Below are 13,030 nucleotides of genomic sequence, written 5' to 3' on the forward strand. Positions count from 1 at the left end.
TCACAAAGTTCACAGCAGTACCCTGACTTCAGCAGAGTCAGAATAAACCCTGAACCTTCTTAGGGCCCTATCATACACAGTCAGACGCAGTGTGGTGCAAGACGCGGCGCAGTAGTCTTTTGCTAGTTTCAGCTAGGCGCAAGAGTCGTTTTGAGGCGTTGCGCTACGCTGTTTAAATAGCAAATGCATTAGCGCTCATTTTTGCGCCCATAGGCGTTCTGGTCTAAAAAGGAAGGTGTTCTGAGGCGGACTGCTGGCGCGTTGCTATTTTGAGAAACTATAATATATTAGGGATGTAACGGTATTGTAAATACCGTCATACCGCAATATTAGTTTTTTTTCGATATTACCGAAGTCGCATGACTCGGTAAAACTATAGGTCTTCTGAGAAAATTTGCTTAGGCGAATGAAGCGAACGGGAGGTAGCGAAAACTACAATACCCATCAGCCCATGCTTGACCATCATCCCTTGCGGTCTGTTGTCGCTACAGATCCAGTAATGCGGAAATGGAGTGTGCTGCTAGAAGCGGGGATGAAAAGAGCTGGAAAACTCTAAGGCCCCGTTTACACCCCGTTTTTGCTACGGTTACGCCAACCGTCCACACTACGCCGGAGTTCTCGAGCGCCGAAAACGGAGCGTTTCGAAATGTGTGGATAATGTCTCAGTGTGGATAATGGAAAACGGAGACATCTGAAAACGGAGGCGGGGCTGCAGACGTTCGCCTCTCTGATTGGGGCTTTTCCTGAATATTAAGTAGCCTAACACGCACAGTTCAGTCCTGCATCCTCTCCTTGTAAGTTCAGACTTCGCAAGTTTGATCAATGCTGCAGTCTCTTCTTCTCAGTTTGATATGGAAAAGCAGACTATACCGAGGACACGGGTAAATCTTCAAAGGGAACAGTGTACTTTATAACTTCATTCACATCACCCTGGCTTCGTTGTTTCACTTTATCAACAATAAAATGTAAACATGATTTAAGGAACTGCCTATTTTCATTTTAATATTAGCAACTTAGACAGCAGACATGTTGAGGCGTCGTGCTGCATAAGATGAGCGTCATCTTCACTGTGTGGATATTTATAACAAAACGGAGCCGATAACAACTGCCTCCTTTCAATTTCAGTGAAAATACGAAACACAGCCTCTCTTTTGCTGAGTAACGTTATCAGTTTTAATAATCGATAATGGCCATTTTAAAAGTATAACATACAATAAGTTTATACATTATAGGAAATAAAGGCAAGCGATCAGTCAATGTACAGAATAGGCTACGTGCTTACATTAATCATTAACTTATCTTTGCGCTCAGCCAAAACACGTTACCTGAGAACAAGTAATAGATTCCTATGACCAAAGTCAGGGAATATGTCGTTAGATAAAGACAACAAGATAAATGAAATATCCCGTTTAATAAATATAGTGAGATTAGATCCAGCGGGAGATGCTTGATGAGAAGTCCGACTAGCAGAGCTCTCATCTGGGTAGATGGGCTGAGTGTGATTAAATGTTGAATGTGATGAGTTTTCAACAATACTAAATTGAAACTTTATTGTTTTTACATGGTTTAATAATTTTTTGTTATTAAAATTGAAGTTCCTGTTTCAAAGCTTACAGATAGATGGCTAATTTGTATGTCATTGACACTTTTGGCACTTTTTTGGAGTATTTTCATAAGTTTTGTTTTTTCCTGTAAATGATTCAATAAATACCGTACCGTGACATTCATACCGAGGTATTACCGTACCGTGAAATTCTGATACCGTTACATCCCTATAATAGATTTTTCATTAGACCTTAGATTAAACTAACCCAGAGTTGCGCCTCGCTTACTCACTGCTTAATACGCACAAGAGAGCAATGGGCAAATATCTTTACATATGAAAAAAAATTAATATTAAGAATATATATAGGATATAATAAGAATAGATATAGGATATAAATATAAAGGATTACAATATTACAAAAAACATTATTTTCTAGCCTATATAAATATGAAAAATCACTGCTTTTATGTCTTCATCTCGGGAGGCTTTTTCAGTTCATTCATAAAATTTGCTTTTCTATAATGTTATTATTATTAGCAGTATTATTTATTATATCCATATTTATATTTGTTTTATTAAAAACAAGCTTAGTTTGCCCACCTGCAGGTTTTGGACCATATGGGGCACAGCATGTGTTTTAGGAAATAACTCAGGTTTTTGAGCACATTTTGTTATTATTGTTCATTTATTCGTTTGCTGGAAATTAGAACTGAATTTAGAAATAGTTTTGAAACGAATATTTGCGCTTAACAAACAAAATTAATTATTTATAGACTAATTGATGTCTGTGCGTAAAGGTTTCCCAATCCAAGAGCGAATGTGAAAGTAGTTCCATTATCTCTCATTCTCACGCAGTAGATGCTCTGTTTAACAGTTTTCTGTTAAAAAACTGTTAACTGTTAACTGTTTGCTTGTGAAATGCTCATTTTTTTCCACTTAGACTTACTTTGCGTCCTGTAAATAGCGAATGCGCTCTTGGCGCAACGCAGCTGGCTCTTAAAGGGAATGGGAGATGAGACTCTAATTGGTTTATTCTCAAAACACACTCATTAAGAAAATAAACTCAACCCTTTTAGAACATGCGCCGCGGTGCAAGGCAGATTTCACGTCCTTATTTAGCAAAAACGTGTCCTGACACGCCCTGAAAGCGTTTGTGCCCTGCGTTTTGCGCTCTGCGTATGGACCGTCAAAATAGAGCCCTTAAACCTTTTATACAGTTTAAATTTACTGACTTTAGATGTTAATAAAGTTGCTCCTTTATGTTCCTGTTCTCTCTATGTTAATGCAGTTTCGACATGGTTCGACATGGTTCTTTGTGTCCACACCCATCCCCATTCTACAATTGGTACCATTTGCTCAAGATGTGGTCATCTCAAACAATGCAGAGGCAACAAATTGTTGACTTGTCTTCTCTTTCGTATTTCAGCACTTTTGGGAAATTAGCATCAACACACCATTTAGAGTGGAAGTTGGGTCGAGGCAGACTAAATTCTTATTACTTGAACGATCATTATTCAACTACAATGATCAATCTACTAGCCATCATCATTTGAATCTTAAGGAGTAAAGTTTCTTGTCATATATTTTTTTACACTTAAATACACAGTATTTGGGATACCCAAGCTGGGTATTGAACATTGGTTCATTTTCATATTTTTCATATGGTTCATATATGACACAAGTACAAGTTATAGCTCAAATGAAAGCTCTTGCCGGTGCTCATACGGTTCTAGCATTCTTTTTACTGAATTATATTCACATATCAAACAGTTGTCGAATGAATCGCTGTGTTTGCATGATGCAGAAGTGAAAACAATACATTTATGATCAATAAGCAGCCCCAGATAGCACAAACAGCTGTCATCTCTTACCTTATGTTATGCCATTTCTCCTCTGTTTTTGAGGTGATGTGCATAAGTAATCCTTTTATATGTCTGACGTGGTCCAAACACAGTGAATTATGTTTGAACAAACAAAAGAATAGTGAAATATGAAAACAATGATCGGTCCCTGTAGCTTGTATAGAACCTTTCATCAGTTGGAATACAATAACTTTTGCATAGATTATGGTAGAGCCAATTTTCTTTTTTCCTATGATAACAGACATGTGCAGGAACCACCAAAATTAATTACAGCACGCTAGACCACACAAAACCTAGAAGGTACACTTTCAAATTTAAGTAAAAAAAAATAAAAATACAAAAAGCGCCTCTTTTTTAAGGTGTTTATTATAACTCAGACAACATATACACTTATTTTAAACACTTTCAATAGTGTTTTATGAAAATTCAAAGGGTTTTCTTTAAAATGATACAAAATTTGCATTTATACCTCTGCATGTGGATTTGGGAAGCTTTTAAATTTGGGTAGGCAAAATTTAGGCGGAAATCTCAAAATAGCACTTGGGTTGGGGTCTGAGGTGATTTTGGGGCCCCTGAGATGTTTTGACATGCCCTGACATTTGTGCTTATTTCAGTTACTTATTACATGGTATTGGCCAACATGTATTTTTTTTTTATTCAGCACAAACTGTGCTACAGTAATATGTGAGAAATATTGATGATCCTTGCGTTTTTTTAGAAAAACAAATTATGCATGGTTAGTAGGTTTTGTAGAAAGAAATGTAGCTGAATTAAGGTCCAAAATCGCAATGAATGAGCCTGGATAAGACTTTTGAGTAAACAATCTTGTAGACTAGAATATTTTTTTCTGTTCTCTCATTCAAAGAAAACATTACAATGATTTACATTTTGTAAAAATTTGTTTTTGGTCATCTCAGCTGTATGTGTGGGAGTGTCAATGGTAATGAATAACTTACACCTGGAGAGACAAAAGACACTCCCCCACTGGCTAATGTAAAGCTATGTCCAGCTGCAAAAGCTACCCCAAACTAAATGCTTGTTGTATTACTCGCTGTATTATGACCATGTAAACACTATAGGCAAACATTGTACATGCACTTATACAGCATGCAAAAAATATATTTGAAATGGCATAAAACGTGTTTGCAAAACTGTTATAACTTTCTACTGCATTAAACCAGCATTCAAGAATAATTTCTGAATGACTGAGATACTGAAGTAGCGTAATGAAGCTTTAAGCACAAGAATAAATTATATTTTAAACATGATTTACACAATTACTTTAAATCAAAATAATATTTTAAGACCTCTAAAATGTGATTTAATGACAGATAGTAGAGACTATGGTCTTTAGCCTCCTTGTCAGAACAAACTACTCCCATGCGAAGAGTCACCAGTTCCATCCCAGCTCGGAGCAGGTTGGGTGGTGTAGGGCCGGCGGGGTTACAAGTGGATGATTGCAAGTGAACATGGCAACCCTGAACATGACCGTATGGTTTAAAAAAAGGTCCTATGTGTAGTGTAGTTGTTTGTTTTTAGGAAATAGACATTAAAATTGTGAGAAGCAAAATATTTTTTTACTGTCAAAGTCATTTTCTGCAAACATGATAAAGTATTGATATTTGATTGGTCAGCTTTCTCTATTTTTTTACACTTCGGTTTAAGTATACAACTCTTCTCTATCTGCTGAGAAAGTCATTCTATGCGGTCACTTTATATTTAGAGCACATTATGAAATGAAGTAAAATATAAGTAACTTATATAGTGAATTTTGCTGGATGTGAAAATGCACACATCAGGCGGCTCCCTCTGTTCGACTCATTATCACAAGGTTTCTTCATGGATGAGGACAGAGCAGGACAAGCACATGTTGTGTTCTTCACCATGCGTGGACTATAGGGCCATAAAGATTTTATGGCTCATTCCTATCGTTTTACTAACTTGAGCTATAAAATCAGGCCCCGTATGGAAACGTGGGTCATTTGTGCTGAGCTGCCCACGTGTGACTGCCAGCAGCTGGTGTCTGGGGTACATTTTCAGGCCCTCATTAAAGACCTGCAGTCCATGCGAAAGACCAGGTCAGACCCCTGAGGAGCAGAGATAGAGGCAGAGACGAGCGCTCATGCAGCCAAACCTCATTTTGGAAACTTCTCCACAGAATAGTGGGAAAAGGTCTTGTTCCATGCGGCCGTCCAGCTAAGAGAGCTTCTGCAAGCCGTTGCTCTTGCCCCCTAAAATTGCGAATGATTATTTGTAGATTTTCTGATTCACAGAGCAGTTCTGTCCAAATCTGTGACCTTTTTTCACGTTTCCAGGATTCTCAAGAGCTTTTCACACTTCTAAATATACTGTTTATGTATATAGCGCATTTATTGTGCATGGCCATACACCATGAGGCAGGGTACTCTCCAAACCACCACCAGTGTGCAGCATCCACTTGTGATGGCAGCCACAGGACAACTCACCACACACCAGCTATAGGTGTAGTAGATAGACAGTGATACAGCCAATTCGGTGGATGGGGATGATTGGGAGGCCTTGATGGGTAAGGGCAGATGGTGGGAATTTGGCCAGGACCCCAAGGCTACACCCTTACTCTTTACGAGAAGTGCCTTGGGGCTTTTATTGACCAAAGAGAGTCAGGACCTTGGTTTAACGTCTCATCCCAAAGACAGTATAGTGTCCCCTTCACTATACTGGGGCACTAGGACTCACCTAGCTTAGAAACAGGTAACAGAAAGAGAGAGGGGGAGAAGAGAAACCAAACACAACAATACATTTAAAACACCATGGAATGTAATACCGAAAAAATATATATATATATATATGCCAAGAAAACAAAACTTATTAGTTTACAAATCAATTTATGTGGAATAAAATGAAATGACAAAAAGAAAAAGTATTGAACACATGAAGAAAGGAAGGTGTTGAAAGGCATGGAACGCCCAGACAGCAGCTAAAATCTCTCAGTAGTTCTTCAGGAACCCTCTACCCTTCGTCATTGTAAATTAATATTCAGTCCAACATCTACATTAGCAGGATGATGAAGATGAAACGTTGACATTTCAGCAAGACAATGAGCCAGAACACAGCCAAGGAAACTCTTAGGGTGCTTTCACACCTACACTTTTGTTTCGGAACGTATCTCGTTTACCCAGTTAGCGCGGTTCGTTTGACATATGTGAACAGGGTAATTGCGCTCTGTTCTGCGCCAAAGTAATCGCTCCGAGATCGATTGAATGAGGTGGTCTCGGCTTGATTGAAATGAACCCTGGAGTGGTTCGATTGCAGTGAGAAAGCGTTCCGATCTGAGCGCGGTTATATCACAGTGTTTTATGGATATGTAATAGGCTTACGGCTATATGAAGAGAGAATTATGAGTAGGGCGGGAAGTTTCGCGAGTCTCCGGATGCCCGCAAACGAGTTATGATCTCCCGGTAATCTCACGTCTCCCTCCCGGTCCTCAAATAGGCATCGTCGCGCAGTCTTCTCACCCTCTCCCCACCGTGTCTCTCCTCAGACATGTCACGCGCGCGCTCCCTGTCAATCACTACCAAACCACCACCTCTCCTGAGAGCTGAGCGGGACGCTGCAAAATAAACCCTGACACTCTGACCAATGTAAGGAGAGTTTACTCGCACGTGACTTGTTTTAGCTCTTTTGGTCCGATTAGAAACTTTGCAGTGTGAAAGCGAACCGCTCCAAGAGCAACAATGTAACAATTGTAATCTCTGTTTCGGAACAACTGAATCGATTCACAGGTGTGAAAGCACCCATAGATGGTTTCAGAGAAAGAAAAAAAAAAGCTGCTCGATTGGTCCAGCCAATCACCTGATTTAAATCTAATAAAGAATCCAAATTAAAGCTCAGATTTGATAGATGAGACCCACAGAACCATCAAGATTTTTACACTCTGTTGAAGTCTGTGAAAAACTCACACCTGAACGATGCATGTCACATCATTCTCCATATGAGAGGTGTCTTTAAGCTGCCTTCACCAAAAAAACCTTTTATACAAAGTCTTAAATACATTTCAGTAGTTCAGTACTTTCGCTTGTGTCATTCCATTGTTGTTACACAGAACTCATTTTGCAGATTTTCTTTTATGTTTAATTTTTATGTTTGTGTTGTTTGGGTTTTTACCAAAACCTGGTTCACTTCTATTTTACCGCTAGAAATATTTTTTACAAGAAAAAAACGTGTGCAATACTTATTTCCACCACTGTATACTTCTCTGTAAAATCTGGCTAACATGGTAGCTTGGCAGCAATTAGAACAAATTCTGACAATGTGTCTGGCTTTTTTTCCAGCTAATTAAAGTGGCGTTTGATGAGGAGGTGAGTTCAGAGATGGTGGAGATCTTCAGAAAACACGTACAGCGGATCCGCTACCCATCATCGATCTTCAGCACGTTTGCTTTTGCAGCAGGACAGACGGCACCACAGCTCATATTACCCAAACAGAAAGAGAGGAACACAGGCTTCCGGTCAGTGCAATATGTGTGCTTTATAGAGTGCATGTCATGTAAGTTTAACTTTTACTGTTAAGGTATGTTACTCCAGCGTAACCTTTAATATCATACTCATTAAAACAGCTTTCAGAAAATGAGTTATCTGCAAATTCTGAATGAAACTATCATTCCAAACCCTTGTTATTTGCTAAAATGAAAGTGAAATGAAACAGCGTTTAAGTGATGAAATAAAGCCAAATAGTTCTGACCTATATTCAGTGTTTATAAGGCTTACAGTAGTTCTTAGTCTGTCACATAAATCTTATTTACTGAAGATCTTCTTCCCATTCACTTGAGTTTTTGGTCCAAATATCTAAAACGTCTTACATCAAGGAACATTTTCTAGACAAAAAAAAACAATTATAAGTTAAGTGTTTTTTTTCCTAAAACAAGTTTAATAATCTGTTAATGGAGTAAGTAAAATAAACTGATTTCAAACTGAAAACAAAATTATTTTACAAACCCCATTGGCAGATTGCTTTGCTTGTTTTAAGGAAAACCTCACTTAGTTTGGACTTTTTATTTCTGAAAACAAAACAATGTTTTTACTTGTCTATAAAATGCTTCTTGATTTGAGAATTGTTATACTGTATTTTAACCTAGAAACAAGAAAAAAAGTATTTTTACAGTGTTAATCTATATAGAATAAATTATTCACAGTCAATGTTTCAGTAATTAACCATTTATATGAACCACAAACAAGCTCAACATTTTGATTGTATAGTATATTCCACGCTTTCACACATCGTACATATAGCTCTAGAAAGAAATTCAGGTATGATTTGTTCTCTGGATTTGCCAATATTAAGTAGAAAAAATTTTTTATATATATATATATATATATATATATATATATATATATATATATATATATATATATATATATATATATATATATATATATATATATATATATATATATATATATATATATATATATATATATATATATATATATATATATATATATATATATGTATATATATATATATAATGAATTAATAATGGCAAAAATAATAGCATATATTTATATGTATGTATTTATACAATTAAAGTCAGAATTATTAGCCCCCCTTTGATTTTTTTTTTTTCATTTTCTTTTTTTAAATATTTCCTAAATGATGTTTAACAGAGCAAGGGAATTTTCACAGTATGTCTGATAATGTTTTATCACCTGCCCTTGCCCCCTTATTTATTTTTTCCCCAATTTCTGTTTAACAGAGAAAAGATTTCTAAAGCACATTTCTAAACATAATAGTTTTAATAACACATTTCTAATAACTGGATTGTTTTATTTTTGCCATGATGACAGTGAATAGTATTTGACTAGATATTTTTCAAGACACTTCTATACAGATTAAAGTGACATTTAAAGGCTTAACTAGGTTAATTAGGATAACTAGGCAGGTTAGGGTAAATAGGCAAGTTATTGTTTAACGGTTTGTTTAGTAGATTATTGAATAGAAATATACCTTAAAATGTTTTTAAAAAATTAAAAACTGATTTTATTCAAGCCAAAATAAAACAAATAAGACTTTCTCCAGAAGAAAAAATATCATCAGACATACTGTGAAAATTTCCTTGCTCTGTTAAACATCATTTATGAAATTAAAAAAAAGAAAACAAATCAAAAGGGGCTAATAACTATAACTATATATATATATAATACAATAAAATCTACTATCGTTTAGACCTTTTATTTGCATGAAATCACAATTGTTCAATATAAATTATTCCATGTTGTCAGAACATAAATATTAGGGAAAAAAGTATACATATAAGCATTTTTTGTCATTATTATAGCTTGAAATTATCCCAGTGCTTATTCCATTTTACAAGATTAGTCAAAAGTCATAAAGGTGTTTTTGTAGTATCAAAACCATTGTGAATGGGGCTAAAAAGGCCAGTGAGATCACAGTGGGTCGCCAGTCCACTCTGAAGAAAAATGTAATATAATAAATTCCACACTTTCACACATTTTATGTATTGTGTCTTAATTTCTATAATAAAAATAAATTTAAAAATTGTTGTTTAATGCATTTATTTGCATGAAATCATAATAGATCAGTATAAAATAATCCATTCTGTCAGAACTTAAATATTGGGTGGAAAAATTACACACATAGTCATATTAATGTCATTATTAGAGCAAGATCTCAGTGCTTATTCCATTAGCCAAGAGTCATAAACGTGTGCAAGAGCATTAATTGTGATTGTAGTGTTTCTTACAATGAGTTTTTTTTTGTAGCACGCTATCAAAGACGATTGTGAAAGGGGCTATAAAGGCCGGTAAGATCACAATGGGTCGCCAGTCCACCCTGAAGAAAAACGAGAAGGGCAGTCGCATGACGTGGCATGAGGATGATGACATCTCCAGTGAGTAATGTTTTTATATACACAATAATGCCGTCAAGCTGTTGTATAAACTCGTAGCAGTGCGATATGGCTGTATAACGGCACTGGTGGGGGCACTAGTGCCGATACACAGCCATATCGCACTGCTACTTGTGTGATATTGCTCATATATATATATATATATATATATATATATATATATATATATATATATATATATATATATATATATATATATATATATATATATATATATATATATACACACACACATGCATGCATACATACATATATATATATATATATATATATATATATATATATATATATATATATATATATACACATCATAAATACACGTTATGACAGTTTTTTTGTTTTGTTTTAATGTTTATTCTTAATGTTTCAGTCTCAGATGACGGAGAGCCTCCCTCCAGCAACACACTAAAGGCCTCAGAGAAGTCCACTATGGAGCAGTTGGTAGAGCGAGCCTGTTTTCGGGACTATCAGAGGTTGGGTCTGGGTACCATCAGTGCTAATTCCACACGGTTGAAGAGTGGAGAGCAGTTTCGCGTTACAGCAGTCAACAGACTGTATTCACTGTGTCGCAGGCAAGAAAAAGCACAACACTGAGACTTGGTGAAAAAGCTTAGTGAGCATCCCTGCAGTGTATTTTCGATATAAACAGCAAATATGCAAACCGCAGAATAAGTGCTCTTCACTCAGCTGACACTAAGTGGTCTGGATTTGGCACATGTGTTTGAGCTAACCACACAATAATGAAAATGGTTTTAGATTTTTATCAGTACTGTTTATAATAGAAGTTTCAGTCAGGATCACTTTCGTCAAATATATACAGTTGAAGTCAGAATTTTTAGCACCCCCTCGTTTATATTTTCCCTGATTTCTGTTTAAAAAGAAGATTTTTCATACTTTGCAATCAACAGTGTAGAATAAAATGTCACTCGAATGTCAATTGAAGTGAAATGGCAAAAAAATATAGACACAAACTGATGGCTTTACTAGCTATAGGCGTACAGCAGAATGAAATGGCCAAACTAATTTAGACATTAATGCAAGATATCCGCACTTTGCTGAAGATTTTGGTATCAAACTGTTGACTTGAAACAGCATGTGTGTAATACAGGTCTCAGAGCAGATACAGGTGAGTAAAACACAAATACGCTCCAGCCAAAGAATGCTGGGAACAGGCTATTGTCAGACCACCTGCTCCCAGGGCCGGATTAAGAACACATTGGGCCCTGGAGCTACAGTATAGCAAATCCAAGGACCCCCCTTTTATTTTTTTACCACACAAAAGTATATATATATATATATGTTATTATAATTATTGTTATTATTATTAGATAATATTAATTAGTAAAATCCACTTTTAGTAATTTCCACTTTTTGATTTACTTTTGATTATTATTATATATTTTTCTATTTTATTTAAATATATATAGTCATACAAGTATACAAAATGAAGTAATGACTAGGCACACACGGAATCTGCGCGCGCAGAATTCCGCAGAATTCCGCCGATTTCTGCAGATTTTTTAGCCCATCATTAATTCTGTTTATTTACTTGAGTAAATGTGTATATCTGAATTTATTCAGTTTTTATTCAGTAATTTATTACTTTTTATTTCATATATTAAGGTTTTAGTTATGATGCTCCGCTTGATACTCCCAAAATAATTCCGCAGAAATCCGCAGATTTTTACCAAAATTCTCAGCAGAAATAGCAAAAAACGTCCGCAGATACCATCTGGCCCTGGTAATGACATATGAACTTTAAAGTTTAAACGGGCTGCAAAACTCAGCTAAAAAAACTTCCTAAGTTTGTGCTGTAAAATAAATACTTTAAATAGGGGTTTACCTTTAAAAAGCTTCTTTAGAACTTTGGCTGACCATAAATCCCTAATGATATATCTTTAATATCCATGCCTCTATTATCCAAAATAGCTTATCATTATTTTATTTATTTATTTATTTATTTATTTATTTGTTTGTTTGTTTGTTTGTTTGTTTGTTTGTTTGTTTGTTTGTTTGTTTGTTGCATCAGATATATTATCTGATGAAAGTCAGCACCAATATTTCATTGCTCCATATTATTACTGTCATTTTCATAAAAGGGGCAAAGTAAACATTCATTATAAAATGTTTGGGTAACACTTTATAATTACACACTATGAATCATTTACTAAGCATTAGCATCTAGTGAGTTCATAATCTGTAAGGCATTAACTCCGCATTAATAAACGTTAGTAAGCAGTTTATAACTGCAGCTAAAAATGCTGTATTCTTGACTTATTAGCACCTATATAATATGCTTAATAATTGTACTTTCATACTTTGTTAATGATTTATTTTTCATTACTAAATTAAGTATTGCATTATTTACAAACCAGTTGTATTTAAGAGTAGTTGAGGGTTTTTGAATCATTCAGAATGAGTTAGTAAATAATTAATAAACTATTGAAATTTACATTTATATATCTTATCATTCAGTCATATACTAATAGTTAACAAATATGTTAATAAATGCTTTATTAACTCAACTCAGAATAGAGCAGTTGTAGCTGCAGTTATAAACTGCTTACTAACGTTTATTAATGTAGAGTTAATGCTTAACAGATAATGAATTCACTATGCTAATGCTTAATAAATTATTTATAGTGTGTAATTATAAAGTGTTACCGGAATACATCACATTATCGACTAGAATAAGCATAACACAAAGAGGCGTTTCCT

The 13,030-nt window shown here is 35.2% G+C and overlaps 1 protein-coding gene across 3 annotated transcripts in view; it reads left to right on the forward strand.

Moving 5' to 3' along the window:
- The window catches only part of sbf2 (SET binding factor 2), a 288,968-nt gene that overhangs the window by 220,456 nt on the left and 55,482 nt on the right, over nucleotides 1–13,030 (forward strand). For all 3 annotated transcript variants that reach the window (XM_087262128.1, XM_087262129.1, XM_087262130.1), the window contains exons 24-26: nucleotides 7,719–7,894; nucleotides 10,167–10,294; nucleotides 10,683–10,884. In XM_087262128.1, the coding sequence (XP_087118254.1) occupies nucleotides 7,719–7,894; nucleotides 10,167–10,294; nucleotides 10,683–10,884 (506 nt within the window). The remainder of the gene's footprint in view (nucleotides 1–7,718; nucleotides 7,895–10,166; nucleotides 10,295–10,682; nucleotides 10,885–13,030) is intronic.

The sequence above is a fragment of the Danio rerio genome, chromosome 7 (genome assembly GCF_052040795.2).
Source record: "Danio rerio strain M-AB ecotype USA chromosome 7, GRCz13ab, whole genome shotgun sequence".
NCBI classification, from domain to species: Eukaryota; Metazoa; Chordata; class Actinopteri; order Cypriniformes; family Danionidae; genus Danio; species Danio rerio.